Consider the following 23,050-nt stretch of genomic DNA (forward strand, 5'->3'; position numbering starts at 1 on the left):
GTGTGACTTAACATTCACTGCAAAATTAGTTTTGAAACAAAGTATTCTTGCAAAGTTAGCTAATACTTACCTCTAGCTCAAGTGAGAGGGAAGCAGGGTTACTAACTTGAGATGTAAAATGTTAATGTGACAGATTGCAGGAGGTGATGTTGGGGACTTTAGTGGTCTAGGAATTTCAGTTTCACATGTACAAAGGCTCCTCCAAACAAGGAAACTTGGTAAAATTTTTAGCAGAAAAAAAAACAAAAAACAAAAAACAAAAAAAAACCGGAAAATAAAAGAGGTATTGCTACTGCGGTGAGTTTGGCATGCAGTTTCAACACTGAGCAAGTTTTATGGCCAAGCCGTATGTCCGTAAAAATAGGGCTTTATCAATGGAAGCACCGCACAACCTTCACTATAGTATTGCAAACAGCAACGCTCGCTACCTTATGGAGCCTAGAAAGAGCGTCGTCTCAAAATCAAAACGCTGGTATCTACTTTAATATGCTGGGCTCAAAAATTGTTAACAAAAATAATCGGAACCACTATTTTGCTTAAAATCTCAAAGGTACAAAGTCCTGAAACAGACTTAGGACTTCATAAAAGTTTGGCTTGTCAAATGCAGCCATAGTGGTTTTCTCCTGTCACGGGTGGGCCTCAACTGAGGAGACCACGCCAAGAGAAGGACACATCTGGCAAAGACTGACAAAGAAGGGTGTTCATCAAGAGGTGTGGGGTCACCTAAGAGTGTGACATTTCTTAGTCAATCCCCATGTTTCCAAAAACGCCTTCCCTGTTTAAAGTTTACCACTCCGACTTTTTAAAAGCAAGGCATCTCTATGAAAATGTTTTATTTTTCTTTCCTTTTTAAAATTGTTTTTTTTTTTTTTTTAGGCAAATCAACCCAAGTATTTTTGTTGTTGTTATTTGTTTTTATTAATAGTCTGGAAAGATAAGAGGCTACCACTAATCTTTCCAACTCTGAAAACTCCATCAGGCTAACTTTAGCCCTAAAATGAAAAGAGTAAAATGGAGTCGGGGGAAAACCCATCAAAAAGTGTCAGGTTTACTGAGTGCCAAGTGTTGTCTCTTTCTTAAAAAACAAGAAACCAAAAAAATGTATATTTAAAAACAAAAAACAAAAAACAAAAACAAAAACCATCCACCAAAAAGAACTCTCATATCCCAAGAAGGTTTTTCAGTGGCCTTGGTCTCAGCATGGCCCCGCCAATTTCAAGCCCCGACCATACACGTATGTCTAACTGAATCAGTGGCCACACGCGGCCAGCGTATCGTTAGTCACAATACAGCAGTAAGGTTGTGAACATACCTGAGCAATGTTCAAGGTCTAGAGCATTGGAGGATGGGCAGGACAAGACAGGACAGAACAAAAATAAAGGAAGAAAAAAAGAAAAGACAAAACAGTGACTATGAGGCCAGCCTCAAGGAACCCCGAGTCAGCATAAACCCGCCCACATGTCAGACCACCAAAACCAAACAAGCACACACCAAAAAAAGAAAGAAAGAAGGAAGGAAAGAAGTGGAAAAATTCAGCAAGGCGGCCACGTTGAAGATATCAAGGGTTGTAAAAATACACCCAAACAACAACAAGAAAAAGTCAAAAAAATGTGGTTATGTGTAGGTTTCTCTGGCAAAAGGTAACTTGAAGCTGGCCTTATAGAAAAAAAGCAATGCAAAACAAACCAACTTTAAAAATATTTTGGTTTAAATTTAAACATTCTTAATGCAATATATAAATGATAGTAGAAGACACTGTTGAATAAACTGTATACTGAAAAGGTCATCGAAGAGTTCTTAACTGTTTTGCTCGGTCAGCTACAGTGAAGATAGAAAAGAACAGCGCAGATCTATAGACTTTATTGGCTTCCAGCATAATACAGTACCTGCTTATTTAAACCTAGCATATTGCAGACCATATCCCTGGAATAAGGCTGCTCCAATACATATCTCAACAAAGCAGTCTGTGGTTCAAACAGATCCTTTAAAGGAAACAAAAAAGAAATTACTGCATCAAGATGAACAAAATGTGAATTCAAATTATTCGGAATTAAGAATAAAGTCTCCCATGGCACTTGTTACCTTCCCACAGTAGGCAAAATCTAGTGGGAAAAAATGATATTTAACATTTACGGGTTATATGTTCCCAGTTTAATTTTCTCATTTAAAATCCAAGGTGAAAGCCTATGTATATACTTTTAAGGGTTAAAAGTCAAGACAAGAGTAGAATCAGATTTTCATTCCCCCTCTTCCTGAAAACAAAACACTTATACTTTTCCATTTTAGAGTGTGTACCTAAACAGCAACTTCGTGCTCTCAGTTTAGAAAGCCTTTTGTTCTTGGGACATCTGGCAGACGTAATGAAACATCATCATTAGGGTTTTTGTTTCCTTTCTGTACAAAACTGGTAATTTCCCACAAGTTTCTATGTCTCCAAGCACACGATTTCTTCTGATTCTAGTCTGAAGAAGCACTGTTATAAAGGCACATCAGCCATGAGAGCCTTTTATGAGTTTTTGGCTGACTTTTAAACAATCACCAGGTGGCTCGCCTGTCCCCTCAATATTAGCTGCTGGGTCCCATTTCTCTGGTGAAATTGTCAAAGTGACTTAAGCACTTACACACAGTTTTAGGAAAGGAGTACTGTGTCTTTCACTTTAGTGAGCCCTCACTGACAGCACCCAGTCCTAGCACAGCTGGGGCATGTGCAACACAGACAGACAGATTCTGGCTGCCTTACTCTGGATTTGCATGTTTGTGGAGTGTCTGAGTCGTCAGTTTGCTACACAGGGATCACTTTTATTCTGCGTTGCTGCCAGAGCCATCATCACTTTGATGTCACTGCAAAGTTTACTTCAGATACTATATGTATAATGGTTGCTTGATTTTTTTTTTTTTAATAGATCTCTTAGAATTCTGAGAGAAATGATGTGTGGCGGGGAGCAGTTAAGCTGATTTTTAAGCTATGCTTTAAACTGTGCTCATGGAACTGTGAGGCAAAAGTGAACAGCAATTGCTGCCTTCATAAAGTTTTTCCCCTTAAATGGTGCCCCATGCCTCTGCTTGCTGCTCCTTCTCCACTGGTGCTGCAAACATCTGCAAAAGTGACAGGCATGCACTGCCCATCAAGACGTAACCGTCAAGGATTCCTTGTGAGGCTGGAGTGATGGCTGCTCTGCCCAGAGCCAGAGTTCGAGTCCTAGCAGCCCCAGGGCAGCCTATAACTCTGGTTCTCAGGGATCTGATGCCCTCTTATGACTTCCACAGGCACTGCATTCATGTGGCATTTGGACATACATGCAAAACACTCAGACATAAAATAAATATAAGTAAAAATCTCAAAAAACTAAATAAAAAAGGATTCCTTGGGTCATTTAAAACACAATAAGCACTTGGGAGGCAGAGGCAGGTGAATTGCTATGAGTTCGAGGCCAGCCTGGTTTACAAAGCGAGTCCAGGACAGCCAAAGACACACAGAGTAACCCTGTCTCAAAAAACCAAACCAAAACCCCAAAACCCCAATAAGCGGAGTCTGTTATACACAGCGGCTATTTGCAAGGGTTGTTTGAGGGCACAGTTTGGTTTTGCTTACTTGGGTTTGGTTGGTTTTCTCTGAGACAGAATATATCACTCTGGTCTAGAACTTACTCTGAAGCCCAGGATAGCCTGGACAGCAGTGTCCTCTTGCCTCATTCCTCTGAGTTCTGGAGTAACAGACATGAGGCACAACAACTGGCTTTGTGAGTACGGTTCTCAGGACAAGTAGACTATAGCACAGCACAGTCTGCAAGACTGCTCATTAGTGCAGTTAAACGACTGCTGCTCCTTAGCAGGAAAGTCTCCCAGTTTCAGGGACTACAAAACCACTCTCTTTGCTTTGGTATTAAACTTAGAAACACTACTTAAGACACATCGTATTTGTCATAAACATCACTGTTAGGAAAAGAATCTTCTGCTTAGAAATCTAAAAAGGAGAACAGATACCATTCCCCAACGTACTCTTGAGGTTAACCACCATTTCCAAATGTGAAAAGGGTAAGTACCCATGGAAGAATGTTAATGGGTGTATGTCTTAGTTCAAATCCGGAGGCTCTCTCTTTTTCTCTCTTTTTTTTTAATGTATAGCCTTAGACAAGACCTGTTCCTAAAGAGTTTTCTTTATCTAACTACTTTGCCAGGGGTGAATCCACACACCACAGAGTATGTGGGGGTAACGGAATGACACAACAACCACACCACATGTGGTGGCACTCAACTGCCATGGCAGCACTAAAAAGCAAAGGCAAGAGGACCACTGCAAGCTCAAGGCTGGACTACGCTACAGAGTTCCAGGCCAGCCAAGTCTACACAGCAAGACCTTAGCAAAAGGGATGGAAACCAAAGACACAACCAAAACACACACCATGAAATATGTAAGCCATAAGCTATGTTTCTTTAAAACATTTACTTCTCTAGACTATTAAAGGGCAATCTGATATCGAACACTAGACAATATGAGATGGTGGCTCTTAGATGCCCAAAAGTTACACTGAATTTAATACATACCTTATCATATGGCAAAAGGCCTTTCAGAGGGAAGCGCAGAGTTGCAGGGTCCAGCTTCCATGAGTTACAGATGGCTCCAGAGTTGTTCACAACTGGCAGAAGGCTGCAACGGCCTGTATGCATTGCAAAAACATTTCTATGTAAATCTGACCGAGGCAATGCCAGGTCGTTCACCCCCTTCTAATACTTATTAAATATGCACGCCAAGCCAGGCACTGGTTTAAAATGCCTTTAGCAATGCCATTGCCAGGAAACTGAAGTGTGAGAATTTTTATTCCCTGTATTTCTTCCAGATGGCTGAACAATAAATCTGTACAAGGCTTCCAAATGCAAAACCGGTGCATTTTGCTTAAGTGTCTAAGGTGGAGGTCAGCAAAGTAGAGTCCTTGAGCCAAATCTTCCTGGCTATCTGCTTTTGCAAAGCCACTACAGACTGCACACAACACCAAGCTCACGAGATGGACCTGTCCAAATACAGACTGAGGTCTTCTCTAGGGCTAACTCTTTTCAGGACGTCCCTAGAAGACTCTGATGTAGCATGTGCCTGATGCCTCAACAGCAGCATCACTTAGATAACGCACAGAGAGCGCAAGCTCAACCTACCTGAAATAAACTCAACATCGTCTTTCTTAAAACCTGCTTCATTTCTGCAATCCATTTAATGATATTAATATCCACTCAGTTACAAAAGCTAGAGAGCTCAGAATTTTCTGTCCAGAATTTATAGTTTATTTTTATATTCCCAGAGTCTAAAACAGCACTGACTCATAAATTCTCAGTATGTGATCATTAAAAAAAAAAAAAAAAACCAATGGTCTGTATTCCCAGACAGTTATAAGGCTACAATAATTCCTAGAAATAATTTGGAAGAATATTTGGGCATTGCAAGGATTATCAAATATCATACCAAACATAAGAAAGTGCATACTAAAATGGCCAGTGAATGGCAAAGGTGTGGTCACACAGACCAGAAGTCTGGCATTCTCAATACCATGGCAATAGAAGAAAAAGCTGACATTCCCAGTTGTCTGGTGTAGGAGGCGTTTCCAGGGGTGGAGCTCAGATGGTAGATTGTTGAGAGGGCATGAAGCCCTGGGTCTGATCCCCATAGCGGAGTGTGGCAGCACATGTCTGTAATCCTTGCATTTAGAGGTGGAAAAAGCAGATCAGACATTAAAGGTCACCCTTGCCTACACAGTGTCAGGCTAGCCAGAACCAAATAAATGAAAGGTGTGTCTAGCTATATTAAAATATACAAAAATAGGATAAAGTGTTTCCAGTCAGCCATAACAGGACTTCTCCAATGGTCTCATGGGAAAGCTGCACCATTCTATGAGTTCTGCCTCTGCCTTATCCAAAACCCTGAAAATAAACATTATTAGTTTCCTAGAGTGATACAAAGTGGCAAGCCACTCATAGGAGGCCAGCCTTCAGCTATGCCCAGAAGACTCCTAAAGATCACTAAGGATCAAGCCTTTTCCAATCTACTAAGTTGTGCTCTTACCACAAATGGAGTTTATCCTCGCTGTGGGCCTGAAAGTGTCCACAAAGTCTGATACCAAGTTTCCTAGTAACTAAAAGAAAAAGAAAACAAATGAATATAAAAATAATATCAAGATTACTCTGCACAGTGTGATCATCTATCAAAATTCAGATAATAGACATAAAGAGTTAGTGCAAGGCCTGGCATGGACAATTTTTTTAATGACTAGTGTGCTTTTCTTTTTCTTCCAAACACTTGTCACTCCACGTGTCCCTGAGTTAAGCCAAGTCACACCACTACATCCTTACACAGTCAATGAAACTGGGTATTTTTTTTAGCACATAAGAACTGTCACTGGACATGGTGGCACACACCTTTAATCCCAGCACTCGGGAGGCAGAGGCAGGAGGATCGCTGTGAGTTTGAGGCCAGCCTGGTCTACAAAGGGAGTCCAGGACAGCCAAGGCTAACACAGAGAGATCCTGTCTCAAAAAACAAACAAACTGTCTCAGTGGGTTAATAGAGACACAAAATAAATATATTATTCTAAAAATATGGTTCAACTGGTAAAGGTGCTAGACACTAAGGCTGATGGCATCAGTGTGATCCCTGGGACACATGGATAGAAAACTGACTTCTACAAAGTCACTTCGGGTCTGTAGCCACAGGCAAAGTGTGTCCAGTCCCTACACACACAAATAGGTATTACATATAATAAAAATATGTACTATCTAAGGATGCAGTAGCTGTCTGGACACATGCACACGGCACTATCCTTCCTTTGGAAGCCCTCCCTTCCACTCTGGGGAATTGTTCTTCCTTTTCCTGTGTTTGCCTGGATACCTAAGTCATTTATGTTCAAAAGGGCCAGTGAGGTGAAAAGGCTCCGCAGGTGAAATTACCTTGCGTGCGAACCTGATAACCTATGTTTTAATACTGCATACAACTGGCAAAGGAAAAAAACCAACTTGAAAAGCTGTCCTGACTCACACTCATGCTGCGGCATGTGTACAGACATACATATTATGCTGGATAATTTTATGTCAGCTTGACACAGGCTAGAGTCATTTGAGAGGAGGGAACCCCAACTGAGACAACGCCTCCATAGGATTAGGTTGTAGGCAAGCCTGTAGAGCACTTTCTCAATTAGTGATCAATGGGGGAGGGCTCAGTCCATTGTGGGTGGAGCTATCCCTGGGCTGGTGGTCCTGGGTTCTATAAGAAAGCAGGCTGAGCAAGCCATTGGGAGCAAGCCAGTAAGCAGCACCCCTCCACGGCCTCTGCCTCCAGGATCCTGCCCTGCTTGAATTTCTACCCTGACTTCCTTCAGTGATGCACAGTGATAGAAGTGCAAGGCAAATAAACCCTTTCCTCCCAAGTTGCTTTGGTCATGGTGTTTCATCATAGCAATAGAAACCCTAACTAAGACAGTGTGTGTGTGTGTGTGTGTGTGTGTGTGTGTGTGTGTGTGTGTTTGCGCGCGCGCGCATGCGCGCATGCAATACAATTGTATAGGAATTTAAAATTTTAGAAAATGCAAAATGTACCCAGTGTGGAAGTTTTCCCTCAGGATATAGTTTCCTGATCTCTGTGACTGCAAAATAGGCTGGTAACAGGCAGGCATTTCGTTCCAAGATATAAGCTATAACCTAAAAGAACCAAAAAGACAACATTACTCCTGACTCACACATAAAACCTTTAAATACAACAACGGCAACAACAAAAAAGAATTTAAAAATTAGGAAGTAGGGCTGGGCAAACAGCTCAGTTAGCGATGTATCTGTGTGGATGCCCACAAAATGCAGGTTAAAAGACACACTTCTCGTAACCAGACAGGACGGGTAAATTCAAGAGGTCAGCCATGCATCATGACTCCAGTTAGTCAGAGGCTAAGCAAATCTTAAATGTCTGTCTGAGGTCCCAACACTTGGGAAGTGGAGAAAGGAGAATCAGGAGTTAAGATGTATCCTCACCTCAGCTGCATATCAGTTCCGAACTAGGCCAGTTACATGCTACCCTACCTCAAAAAACAAAAGACTGTGAGGTAAACTATGCTGAACTGCTTGACCTAACCGTTCCATAGGATATACGTATACATGCGCTCACACAATTAAAAAAGCAGAATTTTTATTTTTAAATATTAACAGAGGAATTCTCTTAAATAATGTATAAGAATGAAGGGTAATTAACCACAGAATGCATTGTTGGTAGTTAATACCTTAAAATCCTTTAAATATTCATAGATTTAAGACAGTAACAGAAAATTCTTATAATACTATTATTAGTTAAAAAAGATAAAAGTGGCCACTGTCTATCTTATAATGGTTTAAAATACTTTAGTACCTATACTTCTTTCATAACTGTTTAGGAGAAATTAAATTTTTCTTTAATTTCCTTTTGAAATACAAGAGCTATGACACAACAGCACTATTAAACATTACGTGGGCTGAGATGTAGCTCAGTGGCAGAGCACCTGACTAAAACTAGAGCTGGATTGACTTCAGTGGAAGGAATACTCTACAGTTACTGCCAGTTATGTGAGCGTGCGCTGTGTGAGTTATGTGCACATGTATGTAGCTGTCCCCACCTATGCGTGTGCACACAGACGCCAGAGGTGAGGATCAGGTGTCAGCCTGCTGTTCTCTGCTGGGCTCACTGACCAGCCTAGCTCTGTCCCACAGTGGCAGGCTATCACTAGGGGAGCAGGGCTCATGCCTGGCTTTGTCACAGTCCCACAATGGCGGGCTATCGCTTGGAAGAGCAGGGCTCATGCCTGGCTTTGACACAGTCACACAATGGCGGGCTATTGCTGGAAGAGCAGGGCTCATGCCTGGCTTTGACACTGTCCCACAATGGTGGGCTATCGCTGGGGGAGCAAGGCTCATACCTGGCTTTGACACAGTCCCATAATGACAGGCTATCGCTGGAAGAGCAGGGCTCATGCCTGGCTTTGACACAGTCCCACAATGGTGGGCTATCGCTGGGGGAGCAGGGCTCATGCCTGGCTCTGACACAGTACCATAATGACAGGCTACCGCTGGGGCAGAGGGATCATGCCTGGCTTTGTCACATGGGTGCTGGGTTTCTGAACTGTTTCCCTTGTTTTTCAGCAAGTGTTCTCAGCCACTGAGCCATTTCCCCAGCACAAGACACTGAGTTTAAAAGCACATAACCAGACCTAGAAACAGAGGCACGTTCAAACTTAAATTACCTCTCTTGCTGCCAGAAGCTGCTGGACAACAGCAGAGCTTACTGTATTCGGGATTGTCAAGATTTTCTCCAAAATCACTTTTAGGAGGTCTCGAACACCCTAATAAGTAAGGAGACAATATGGGTTAAAAAAAAGTAAACATAAAATCCTTTGTGAGAAAAAACAGCCAGGCTTCAGGAGTGTGCATTGCTTCAAGGTCACACACACATTTTCCCATTCAGAGATGACACATTCCCAACGGTAACCTAAGAATAATGCTCCACAATGGAGCAGAATTCCACAGGACATCTTGTAATGAACAACAAAACCACTTAAAAATAAAAAGAAGTTTCTATACTCTGGCAGTCTTTGCTGGCCCTCAAACCACTTGAAGGGCTCCTGCTGTTACGGAGGCTAAGAAGGTACAGCTTTGCCACCAGTGTGAAGAGCTGGGAACCTGGGTAACAAGATTCAGTCTGAGTAATGAGAACAGAACTGGAAGTCTTCTGTGACTGACTCTAGAGTAGCCATGATTTAACAACAACTATCTACTTGTCACTGCTGGGTCATTTCAGATGGAAGAGCATGTAGACATGAAGCACAGGGCCATGCACTGGCGATTCCTTGATGAAGGACAGTGACAACAATGAGTGACATGGAAAGACCCCTGAGCTAGACGGTAAGATACAAGAGAAACTGTGCTGCTGCTTCAGCGGGGAGCAGACTCTTGAAGACATCCAGTAAGGATGGACAGGACTCTAAGGAGACCAAGGCAGAGTTCTTGGTCCACAAACCCCTGCTGTGTTCTCCATTTCACAAAGCAATGAAAGACTTCTGGCATCAAACATGGATTCTGTCTTGAGACTTCCCATTTCACATAAACACGTATTAGTCCTGTGTACATCTTAAAGTGTTGGGAGGAAGGAGACTGTGAGTCAAGCAAATGCTAACTTAGGAATACTCCTGTGTTGTTTCCCTCATGTGAAGTAAGATGCACACTGTGAAAAAACAACCATGTCTGAAAGCAGCCACTTCTTACAATTAGGAAACAATACCTTGTAATCCACTCCTCCGATGATTTTCCGAACCAGCTTAAAAGTTAAGGCCCAAAGCTGTGTTCTTTCCCATTCAAGTGTGTCAGAGTTTATCAACGATTCACACACCATCCTGGGGTGGGAAAAGATTCCAGTTACAAGAGAGCCTCCCCCAGATTCCCTAATGGACATGGACTGTGGATGCTGGGTATTCTAAGTGCCATGCCATGCATGCTTTCTAAAACCATTCTGTGAAAGTGTTCCAGGAACATGGAACACTTCCTATGTTTTACTTAGAAGAAAGCTCAAACATGAAGTCCACCTAAATGCTATTCACCATGCCATAGTTCCACTAGAAAACACAACACTGTCAAAAGCTTTTGGCTAAATGTTTATCGTTTATCAGGTGGCAGCAGGTGACCACATTACATTTTCGCCTCCACAAACTTCTGTGAGATACGACACTGACACACCCCCCCAAGGGAGTTAGAGGGACAGTCTGTGTTGTCTGGGCAGGGGCAGGGCTATGGCAAGGAAGCACAGCTACTTCTTGACTGTACTCTTTTTTGCAGACTTTCGAACTCTACGGAATTAGGAGAAAGGCAGGTCACAGCAGGCAACACCTGGAGACCCTGGATGAAAGCCCCAAAACGGGTCCCAGTAGATGATTGGGTGTGGAAAGCTTCTTAAGGACTTCAGCCCTTGCTACACTGGATTGTAATTATGAAGCACTCTGAAAATAAAGCAAAAGCAAGGCCGGAGATGGTGACCCAGCAGTGCAGGGCACACACTGCTCTCACAGAAACCCTGAGTCCAGTTCTCAGAACCCATGCAGGTGGCTCACACCAGCTGTTAACATCTCACACCCTCTTCTGGCCTCCTCAGGCACAACCAGATACATGGCGATCAGACCATGTGCATACAAACAAATTACATTTCAGACAGAAAACCTGCCTCTTAAGCCGACTTACGTATGGGCTGTGCACACGCCCCTCTCCAGCCTGTGTCTCTGAAGGTCTGTCCACGCTCATCCCACCCACACGTACCTGGGTGGAAGGAGACCAGTCTCGACCGCCATCGCTAAGCAATCATACAGGAAGGAGATCCTTTTGGGACTGTGTTGGCCATGGATGAATTTAACAATCCACTGGACACACTGTTCATGTGACTCCTAAAAATTAGAGAGCGCTCTTACTGCGGCCTGAAGTTACAATTTCTGACTAACATAAATGGCTGATATTATGCTTGAGAATGTGTCAATATCATAAATGAAACATTTCACTGTGAACATCAGTAAATGCGGATAATTCCTAAAAGAGCAAGATGAAGGAAGTCATATTTAGCTGTAGGCATGGTGGTGCACACCTATAAACCCAACACTTGAGAGGTTGAGGCATAGGGAAGGCCATCCTGGGCTATGTATAGAGTTCTAAGTCAGCCTCAGTATATTTAGCACGACCTTGTCCCCAAGTAAATAAACTAATTAAATGTAATATTTGTTATATTAATTTTAAAATCTTGCAATTACATAGATTAAGCTTCTACCATGAGATCATATTAACAAATTCATTGCCAATATAAAGCTCACTTAATTTACTATAAGTAGCATCTTTACAGGGTGATGCAACTATTCCATTTGTTGAAAGAAAAAAACCTAATATAGATGGGTACCTCAGTCTGATGAAAATTTAAATGAATCTAAGTCCCATGAACCCAAATCAGAGCCCACTGTGAATGCCATGACAAATCGAATGTCTAAGTTTTTATAAGTTAAACATGATACCAAAAGTCATGCTCATATCGAAGTCTGCCTTCCAGAACACCCCAGAAGAATGTATACGCCTCCTTTTCCACATGATCACTACCCCTCATGCGATTTAGACTTGTCGATTTTATTTTTAGCTTTCTCTCTTCATATATAAGCTACTTGAAGGGTCACACCGTAACTTACTAAATGCCTAGGGAATTCCTTTAACAATTAAATATGGCTGGTGAGATGCTCATCACACAAAGGCACTTGCTACCTTATGGCCAAGGTTAGCTTCCTGACTTTGATTCCCAGAACCCACAGAGTAAATAGAGAGAACTCATTCTTGTAAATCATCCTCTGACCTCTACACAAGTGCTGTGACACACACACACAACAAAACCAATAACAATAATAATAATAATAATAGTGAAAAAAAAAGTCCAAGAAAAATTAAAAAAGCATGGAAGATGCTAAATATTGAAAGAAGTACAAAGTAAAGTTTTACCAAGATAAAATTACTCAGTGCTTGATACCATTCTATTGTATGTCTCTAAGGAGTGAAGACTCATGTGTTAGCACTGGGAGTGTAAGTAGATAACCCTTATGAGAAACAATTAGGTAATTTCCATAAAATTATAAATATTCTTGGGTGGTTATACATACTTATATCCCAGTACCAAGGACGCAGAGACTGGAGGGTCATGAGTTCAAGGCCAATCATGTGTGTTAGGCATCTACCCTCCATAACTAAAAAAAAAGGTAGACTGTCAATTTAGCAAAATTATGTCCAGTAACTGATCCTATACCTAACCAATAACACTATTCACTATCACAGTATTTAAAGTAGAAAAGTTAAGAGAAAGAGCTAGCTAAGCCTGGTGGTCCATGCCTATCATGCTAAGAAGCAGACTAGGGGCGCTGCTGCAAATTCAAGACTAGCCTGGGCTACACAGCAAAACTCTGGAAAAAAGATAGAAAAATTCCAAAGTAAGTAGGCGGTTAGTAAATAAAGAATGTGGCAGACACATATAAGAACATATTAGACTGTTATTAGAAATAAGAAAGAAAAAGTAACTCAACAAATTACCGTCAGACCTTATTAGTAAGGGCAAGAAAAGCATGGAGCTAACTGCTGAACACTACAAATGCCATGTGGTGATTCTGCAAAAATAATTCTGAGACTGGAGATGTGGTTCGGAGACCAGTGTGTGCCTAGTATGTGGGGACATGGTAGTTCAGAGACGAGCATGTACTTAGCACGTGTGAAGCCCTGCGTTCAATGCCCCAGCACTGTTCACAGAGAGAAGCAGCGATATGACGCTGTTAATCCCAGACCTTGGCAGACAGGCAAACAACGGTTCAGGGAACACACACCAGGCTGCTGGCTTCAGACCGGAAAGGCAGGAGGAGCGCCAGCATTTGAAACCACATTTCCGCCTTATGTTTTTCCGATTCGCATCCAAGTATTTTTTTTTTTTTTTAAGAAAAAGCTTAAAACTTGAACACTCTGTCTTTAGGATCTACACTTGGGTGGCAAATCCCACTGCTGGCAAAGAGGGCTCAGCAGCTCACTCCCTACCAGGTGCACCGCCAGAAGACAATATACACCTCTAACAAGGACTCTATGGCAGCATCTTTATGGTGGCACATTTATACAAAACCTGGGCATTTTTTTAATGTTTTATTTCATTTTAATTTACATGCGTTGGTGTGAGGGTGTCAGATCTGAGAGTTACAGACAGTTGTGAGCTGCCATGTGGGTGCTGGGAATTGAACCCCAGTCCTTTGGAAGAGCAGGCAGTGCTCTTAACCACTGAGCCATCTCTCCAGCCCCGGCATTTTTTTTTTTTTTAAATAAAGACATTTTTCTTTTACAAGAAAAAGTTAACATATGTACTTCCATTTGAAGAACAAATATATAAAACAGGATAAAAATGACCTTATATAATCTAATATGGAAGAAACTTTGAAAAAACATCCTCCCACTGTGATCTTACTACCTCGAACTTTCAACATGGGTTCTCCAGCAAATACACAACTGTAAAATGATGGGCAGTTTTATTTTTCCCTTTCCTGAATGATCTTAAGAGATGGATCAAAGTAGATGCGAAAAGTAAAAAAGGCCATTGATGGTGGATGCCTTTAATTCCAGCAGAGGCAGGAGGGTCTCTGTGAGTTCGAGGCCACCCTGATCTACAAGTGAGTCCTGGACAGCCAGAGCTACACAGAGAAACCTTGTCTCGAAAAACAAACAACAAACAAACAAACCCCCAAACAAACAAACAAAACTTAAAAAAGGAGAACCAAAAGTCATTAAGTGCATGTTAGACATGAAATCTCTCACCTGAGAAAGCCCATTCCAAAACTGTCGGAAGGCTGCCAAACAGCTAATTAGTTTTGTTTTTTCATCCTCGGGGGTGTCCATAAACATCCTGAAAAACAAAAACTACATTATTTGCTACTAGTTTTTAAAGGGTACACAGCCTGCAGATTTCGCAACTCTCCCAAACCAATATAAGTAAAATCTTAACACGATAAATCTGAACAAACTAAAATCACAAGAACCTGCCCGACACATACTCACCCTGGGAAAGCCTCTTCTATAATTTCAGTTTTCTGCAAACAAACAAACAAAAAATAGTAAACGACCCGAATAACAAAAGATGTGGTGGGCGATGTCCCCTAAAGAAATACTCTAGGGCAAGGAACTTTTATCGGGACCGCGGCGGGAAGAATACTTTCCCTGGAATCTGACAGCAGACCTGGGATCTCCAGTCCGGTCAAAACAAAGGGGGCGGGAAAGGAACCGGCCCAGGCCCAGAGCCTGGACCCAAAGTCTCCCCCTCCCCGAGCCATCGCCCTAGGTTACGGACAGTTGCACCCACCACCACCTCCTCGAAAATGCTCTGCAGCTGGGTCTCCATCGGAACCGTCGAGCCCCGGCCTCCCGGGGTGCCGGGCAAGGCGCAGGTAAGCCCCTAGATTCGGGAAGAATGGAGCGGAGGGGCGGAGCCACAGGCAGGAAGCCGCTGCTCTCTCCGTCGCTTCCTACGGAACCCGCCCGGAAGCTCAGCAGGGCGTGGTGCTCACTCGCTTACAAGTCCCTCCGATCCCTGTAGCCCTGTCACTTGGTTCCGTGTGCAAAGGTTGCTCGCAAGCTGACAAACTCTCCTTTGCACCACCTCCTGGCTGGAGGAGGAGCTGCGTCGCATTTGGAGTTCACTTGCAGCCTTGCAGCCCTAAACCACAGGGTTGTCACCAGAACACTGGGTGTCTGTTAAGGGCTGATCTTATGAAGCAGTTGATACCACATTAATTATTCTTGCCCACGAGGATCCATGTCTTCTCTATGGTAGCTTGCTTGTTACCACAGTAATTGGCACGTACCCATCTTTGAAGGAAAAAAGAAAGGAAGGAAGGAAGGAAGAAAGGAAGGAAGGAAGGAAGGAGCGCATTATGATTAATTTACAAGTGAGTGGTGGTGTTAATCACCACCAGCTCAAGCTAGTCTCAAACCCTTAATCCTCCTGCCTCACTCACCCTTCTGAATACGGAGATTACAGACATGCATCATTGTCTTTATATGCATGGCGTTATTACCGCGAATTCACTGCAAATACATGTGGAAATCTGTCAAATGCTTACTTTTTCATCTCTTTGGTCTTTTAGATGATCAACTAACTTTCTTTAATTTGTGAAGGAAATCACTGGTTGGAGCTATAGCCTGCTACATTTCCTTTAACTTTGGTGAGACTGGGGGTGGGGTGGGGGGTGTGGGGGGTGGGGGCTGTCTATGGAATAATGCAGATTGCTGAGCATACACTATTTCCTGAGAGCTGCTAGGCAAGAAGCTGATGGTTCCCCGGTCATAGCCTGGCAGAAACATAGTTTCCCAGCAAAGTAAGAGCACATACAACCAGTGTATACCATTGTTTACTGTCCTACAGCTACTAAATCCAGAAACGAACCATTATTCCCTTTTCCTGTTGGAGAATAATAGCCTGAAGACTTGTGTTCAGTGTGCAGTTTGCCAGGGACATGATATGAAAGCCTGGGTGGTTTAAACTTTAGAAATTTATGTTGATGCTGTCACAATTCTGAAGGCTAGAAGTCTAAGGTGAAGGTACATTCATTCGGGGGCTGGTTTCTTTTGTGGCCTCTCTCCTTGAGTGGTAGACGGACATCTTGAGTTTTCTCATTGACTTTGTTTTGTGTGGCTGCTGATGCTAATGCTCTCCCATCTTCTCCTCTTTTTCTTCATCCTCTGCCTTCTTCTAATTTGTGATAAGGTCTCATGTCTCCTAGGCTGGTCTTGAGTTCGTTTTGTAAAATTGTCTCCTAAATACGTATGCTTATGCTTATAGACCGCTACTGCTGTCAGCAGTGTATATACTTTAGTCAGAGAAGATACCACTACCCTGGTGTAAACAGGCTAAGTGGTCTTCAGGTTCCACCCCTTACTGAGTAGTGGATGGCTTTGAGGGCAGGAAGACTCCCTCATTATTGAAGATGTGGCCACTGGTAGATCTCCATGCTCTAGTGGAGTGCTTGTCAACAGGGGTGGAAAATCAGACATCCTGCACAACAGATGTTCACATTGTGATTCATCACAGTAGCAAAGTTACCATTATGAACTATCAATTGAATAATGTTTACGATTGGGGTCACCACAACACGAGGAACTGTACTAAAGGGTCGCAGTGTTAGGAAGGTTGGGAAGTACTGGTCTGGTGGATTGCACTACATCCATGCATGTGTGAGCAGCCCTAACTAGACCTAGAGGGTTATAAAAAAATAAGACATGAAGTTGGGAGGGGGGCATGTTGGGGCAATATGAGGAGAACAGGAGCGGCAAATGGGAATAAATAGGATCACATTTCAATACATACATATATGAAATTCTCAAAAATACAAAATATTGAAGATGAGAGTTTACATTTATTTTTGTATTTGTGTGCAAGTGCTATGGCATGGGTGTGGAGGTCGGGGGACAGCTTGTGGGCTCCAGGGATTGAACTCAGGTCATCAGCATTTGCCATCTTCCTAGCCATCTTTTCAAATAAACCCCAACTCTACTTCATACTTTCTTTTTCTGGAAAATAGTTTTTGGGTTAAATGCAGGGGCCCAGTTTTATCACAGTCAAAAGTACCTGAAAGATTAAGGGAATACTCAAGTTGCTGAGGATGATAGTATGGAGATAAGTCCCCATTCCTACCACCACTGATAACTGTGTACAGTCACTCCATCCCAGCCTCTGAAATTTCGTTTGGGTATCTTTTTTATGTACTTGACAGCTCGTAGATAACACAACAGAGACTTGGCCACCCAGGAACTTTGTCCTGGCCACTTCTGGTAGCAGACAAGTAAGCAGCATTTCTTAATACAAAAGGACAAAAGGAAACTTCAAGGTTGAGGATGTCCCTCAGTAGTTGAGCATTTGCCAAGTATGCTCAAGGTCTTGGGTTCAACCACCAAGCCTTTCATATATAAAAAGAAGAAAGAAGAAAGGAAGAAAAGGAGAGAGGAAGAAAGGAGAGAAAAGGAGAGGGAAGGAGAACAGGAGTTCTCATCAGAAACCTTAACCAGGTCATCAAACATTATCAGCAATGAGAAAATATCAATCATGTACCATCCTGATAGGAAGAATGTCATGAGAGCATCATGCATTTCTTTTCTTTTCTGTCAACACTTGTCGCGACCCTTCCGACCAGCGGAAAATAAGGACGCGACCTGAACGTTCTTCTCCAGGCAGTTTATTCAGGAACCTTTTCAGCAAGCTTCTTCTTTTCCTTCCTCCTTTTCCTTTCTCCCTTTCCTTCCTCCCCCCAACACCCCAGCGCCCCTTTATATCCTCGGCTTCACCCAATCAGCAGCCCTTACGTCGGTAGCTCCAATTGGTTCCCGACAAGGCGGGATGCATACATCAGAGCAAAGCACGGCCCACAACCCAAATAAGGACTTGTTTACCAGGAGCAGAATTGCAAGTCATTTTGCCTGGCCGGTTGCCAGGCGCCATCTTAGCGAGGGCGATAGCTTCAGCTTCCCACAAACACTGAACAATCTTTATCTACTTCGTGAAGAAATATAAAGCTGAGTGTTTATGGTTGTTCTTCAAAGCAACTGGGTATTTCATGGAGAAATATAAAGCTAAGATTGATGGGCATTCTACCAACCAACTGGTCTGCAGTTTAAAAGCACCAGAGTCAAGAGTGCTATGGAATGGCTGAGAAAGGCTTCAAGAAGGAAAGAACTATTCTACAACAGCTGAACACAAAACATGGCTCTCGACAGAATTCCTCATACCATAAGTGAAAGTTAACAAGACCTAAATGACAACTGAAGATTAGACAGACAAGAGATGCAGGCAATTTGAGGCCCTGCATTTGATAGTTGTGGCAATATAGAAAATGCCTTTATCTGTAGAATGTATACACACTAAAGTTATTTTGAGAAAAATCTAAGAACAGGTTGGCAACTTGTGGCACCTCAGGGCTGGAGTTGTGTCAGAAGTTTTGGGGAACCAGTTAAAACACTATGTTGTGGTGGTGGTTTAAAAGTGGAATGTTCCCAATAGGACTTTATATCTTGACACTTGTCCCACCCCTCTGGAGAAAGTGAGTCACTAGTGATAGGCCTTGACACTTTACAGCTTAGCCTGCCTCACTTCATGTTCACTTTCTACTTCCCAAGTGGACATACAATATGGCCGTCTTCCTGCTCCTACTGCTCCTACCTTCCCTGCCATGATGGCCAGCTACTGGGAGCCAAACAAATCATTTGTCCCTGAAGTTTCTTTAGTTCCGGTATTAACAGTTTTTGTAACATTTACTTATGTGTGTGTATGTGTGCATGTGCATGCCATGGTACATGTGTGTAAGTCAGAGGACAACATATGGAAATTGCTTCTGTCCTTACACCACACAGGTTCTTGTTAAGGGATTTTATTGCAACAGTGAGAAAGTACCTAAGATATGCAGAATCAATCTGTCAGCGCTACAACCAAGTATGAGCAGCCAAAATGATTTTGTGAAAAGTGACACATGTTCTATCTCTGTTAGAATTTATCATGTTCTGTCACTATTAGAATTTATCACTTGGCAAATGTAGTCATCCCTCCCCCAAAAGGGCAATAACTGAACCCACAAATTTTCAGATCTCTCATATACAATAGTGTAGGCAAGCAAGATGGGTCAGCATGTAAAATCACTTACTGCCAAACCTGATGACCTGAATTTGATCCCTAGAACCCAAATTATGGAAAGAGGAACAACTCAACTCTCAAAAGCTGTCCTCTGTTCTCCAGTATACATGATATGGCATGCAGGTACCAACAAATGTACGTACACACACACACACACACACACACACACACACACACACACCTTGCCAACCAAGGAAGCTTACCTGAAGCTCAGTGCCCAGAGGCTTTACTGGGCCTCATAGTGGTTGGTTTTAAGGATCAACAACTCAGACTCTCCTGGGGAAGGGATCCTAAAGAGGAGTTATTTAGACCACGTTGGCCTGTGGGTCATTAGTTAACAAGGGAGGTTCTTCGCTGAGCCAGCCTAGGGCAAGCAGCATAATTCCCTAGGCTAGGCTCTTCACCATGTAGGAGTGAAGAGCACTAGTGAGCCAAGAAAGATTCAAGCATTCACTCTCTCTGTCCTTAACTGTGAGTGAGATGCATTCAGCTTCTGCCTTGTCTTGCCTGCAATGATGAACTGTAACCCAAATAAACACTTTTCTCGACCTCACATCGACACGATGTAATACCTTGTATCACTCACACCTCCACTTTCAGCTTCTCTGGAGGTTAAACTGAAACTTCTTGATCTACCCCTGATTCTTATTGTTGGACCACCTAAGCTACCCATGCCCCCCCCCCCACCCATGGAAGTCAAAGCACTTCTATGAGATGTGACCTCCCAAGGTCATGACCTCCTAGAAATCGAGCTCACGGCTAGGTCTTTTTGGTCAAAGCCAAGTTCTTTACAAGTTCACTCAGTACTTCTGTGGAACACGCCTTGCCTCAAGCCACACTGGCTATCACACACACAGACACTAAACTGGCAACATAATCTTCCTATACAAGGCTGTGCAGAGTGGCTTTCCAGTTTGTCTTTTCCAACATCACAACTGTTAGCATGACTTCTCATTTTAAACACTCATAAAATTAAAATCTTGGATTACCCTTGGGAATGTCTTATAACCAAATTAGGGACTGTCTTCCTTTTTCTGTGTATCATAGTCCTATTACGCAACTGGGATTAGCCATCTTAGAGGATGAAGAGATCTTTGAAAATGCAAAGTATAGTGCTTGGTTTGAATGTGTCCACCAAAGGTCCATTGGTCTCTAGAATGTGACTCTATAGGAGGTGGGGCCTGGTAGAAGGAAGTCATGTTACCTGGCATATTGGAATCCTGGCTCTTTCTGTTACTTTCTGGTGAGTGGCTTTGTTTTATCACACTCTTCCTAACTCGGTGCTCTCTGCCTCACCATAGGAATCAACAAAGCAGAGCAGATGGCCCACATACTGAAGTCTTTAAAACTATGGGTCATAATGAACATGTTTCCCCTTACAGGTTTCCTACCTCAGGTATTATGTTATGGTACTAGACAGCTGACTCACAGCAAAAGGGCTCAGTTCGAGGCCCTTTACTTTATGTCTGATACTAGACTGAACTGTTGTTGTTGTTGGTGGTGGTGGTGGTTTTGGTTTTTTGAGACAGGGTTTCTCTATGTAGCCCTGGCTGTCATGGACTTGCTTTGTAGACCAGGATGGCCTTGAACTCACAGAGATCCTTCTGCCTTCACCTCCTGAGTGCTGGGTTTATAGGTGGGTGCCACCATACCCACCTTAGACTGTATTTTTAAGTGTAGACATTTTCTCTTTTCATAAAAGTTAGCTGTTTTTCAAATGGTAAGTTAGCCTTAAGGAGCTTGTTGCGTGCATTGATGTATCGTGTTGGGATGTGGAGCTAGTCTGACCAAGTCCAGTTGTTAATGAATACACGTTCAGTTTTCTATACGTGTGTACTTGTATGCATTTTCAGCAAAAGAAACATAGCTCTCACCTTGAAGGGGATAGAAGGTTGTATATTTTGGAGTTGTTATGTTAGTGATCCAAGTCCAGGAATGCAGATGTAGGTTATGCCAAGTTCCATGTTCCAATGAGGTAACAGTTTGGCAAAATTTTTCCAGTAACAGAACAAAAACAGTGCTATATCAAGGCCCCCTTTTAAGGACATTAGTGCATCTGTCAGATAGGTGGGTTACAGCAGAGTGGGCACATCCCTGTTGCAGGCCTCCAATGCGACCTGGGGACTTTTTTAGCTTTGGAGTTGGTGGAAGCTAGCATTCTGCTCATTCATTACAAATAGCCACAGAGATATGAGGTCAGATTTATTGTCCATAATAAATGGAGAGTAAGAGGGCTAAAGGCAGCCCAAGAGCATCTGGCCCTGGGCCTAGCACCCCTCTAATCTTTCCTCAGCACTAAAGTTCTAGTAGTCAATCACCTGTGTGTAGTCACAGATTTGGTCCAGGAACTTTCATATACGGCACATTCCGGGCCTATGGTTGTGTGTTTGTGCATGCGCATGTGTGTATGTGTGCATGTGTGTGTGTGTGTGCGTGTGTATCTATATGTACATATACTTATGTATGTGTGTGTACAAGTATACCTGAATGCCTAGAGTTTGCTCAGGTCGTTCAGCAAGCTTGACCATGGTGAGTATGAGACTTGTGCAGATCTTTGTGTCATTTCAATCTGTTTCCTAATCTCCCCACCAGCTCTTACCTTGATAGAAACGTTTTCACATTCGTTCACTTTACTTCCCACACCAAATCCCAGGAATCCTTTGCTTCCAGCATTTCCGATCTCTACTGAAGAAAGTTCCCATCCCCTCACAACTTTCTGAGGTTCAGCCCCCAGTACTAGGTCCAAGTTAACTGAAGTGGCTAATTTTATGTCAATCTGAGTGGGTTAAGGGATGCTGTGAGAGCTGGTAAAATGTTACTTCTGGTTGCGTTTAATACACAGAGCTTAGCCTTTGCATTAATAGGCCGAGAAAAGATAGTAGTTTTCAAACAAAATGGAAGAAAGGAAAAACCTATTGGGCTAAATTGGAGCATTCACTTCCCCCAGAGTCATAAAGGGATGTAAATAAAAAGGGCTTAGAAAAGTCTGGTAGGTTTCTGGACTTGAAGGTGGAGGAAGGAAGCTATTATCCTAGGGATGTGCACGGCTTCCAACAAAGCCAGAGAGGCCATAATACAAACTCTTTCCTAGCAAATGCAGCAAGGACTCTGGGCCTGTCGGTAACTGGACTTTTGCCTGCTGTGATTAGTCCTTACAATCAACAGAACTATAAAGTAATAAAGTTGTGTGGTTTAGATATATCCATGACAATTAGCAACATCAGTAGCGGAAAACACTGTTTTCCTTTGTTGAACTTGGGCTGTGCTGTATGCCAAGTTTCTCTACTTCACATGAAACAAAGGCTTTTCGGGCTATGCACTGGCCCGAGGGGCTCCACTTTTCAGGCAGCTCTGGGCTCCGTTTCCACACTGGAGGGTGATTGTAAACCAGGGTGGATGCACAAACAGCCCAATCCATCCAGCACCATCTATCAGAGACTGATAAATGACTGATTCTTAGAAGTAGAAAGGATGACAGTCTAGAAACTTCTCATACTAAGTTGATATTGTAGGGACATATGGCATAGTAAAATCATATCAGGCCCAATAGCTTATCTGACATGCTGGACCAAGAAAAGGGCGTCACTGTCACTCCCTCTTCCCGGCCCCACGAATTAGTAAACAACTAGCACAGCACGGCAATGGTCCCACACCCACCTGTCATCTGATACCAGGGGTGTGTGTGTGTGTGTGTGTGTGTGTGTGTGTGTGTGTGTGTGTGTGTGTGTGTGTGTGTGTGTGTGTGTCTGGGACCAACAGAGCTCTCTCAACCATCCTGAGGGTTTAGCTCAGCTCTGTGCCTCTGTGGATGTGGTCTACTAGAAGTCTGTCTGCTCACCCATTAGG

The 23,050-nt window shown here is 42.9% G+C and overlaps 1 protein-coding gene across 2 annotated transcripts in view; it reads right to left on the bottom strand.

Annotated features, from left to right (window-relative positions):
- The window catches only part of Med23 (mediator complex subunit 23), a 45,380-nt gene extending 30,326 nt beyond the window's left edge, over nt 1-15,054 (bottom strand). The window contains exons 1-11 of one of the 2 annotated variants that reach the window (XM_051164620.1): nt 14,888-14,945; nt 14,587-14,618; nt 14,347-14,434; nt 11,299-11,423; nt 10,274-10,385; nt 9,240-9,338; nt 7,576-7,677; nt 6,050-6,119; nt 4,546-4,658; nt 1,887-1,982; nt 1,313-1,330 (exon numbers count right to left, since the gene is read on the bottom strand). In XM_051164620.1, the coding sequence (XP_051020577.1) occupies nt 1,313-1,330; nt 1,887-1,982; nt 4,546-4,658; nt 6,050-6,119; nt 7,576-7,677; nt 9,240-9,338; nt 10,274-10,385; nt 11,299-11,423; nt 14,347-14,434; nt 14,587-14,618; nt 14,888-14,926 (894 nt within the window). In that variant the 5' untranslated portion in view covers nt 14,927-14,945. Of the gene's footprint in view, nt 1-1,312; nt 1,331-1,886; nt 1,983-4,545; nt 4,659-6,049; nt 6,120-7,575; nt 7,678-9,239; nt 9,339-10,273; nt 10,386-11,298; nt 11,424-14,346; nt 14,435-14,586; nt 14,619-14,887 lie in introns of both variants that reach the window. The other variant, XM_051164621.1, reaches the window with a different exon arrangement.
- Between the last annotated feature and the right edge of the window lie 7,996 nt (nt 15,055-23,050).

This window comes from Acomys russatus, chromosome 21 (genome assembly GCF_903995435.1).
Source record: "Acomys russatus chromosome 21, mAcoRus1.1, whole genome shotgun sequence".
In the NCBI taxonomy this organism is placed as follows: Eukaryota; Metazoa; Chordata; class Mammalia; order Rodentia; family Muridae; genus Acomys; species Acomys russatus.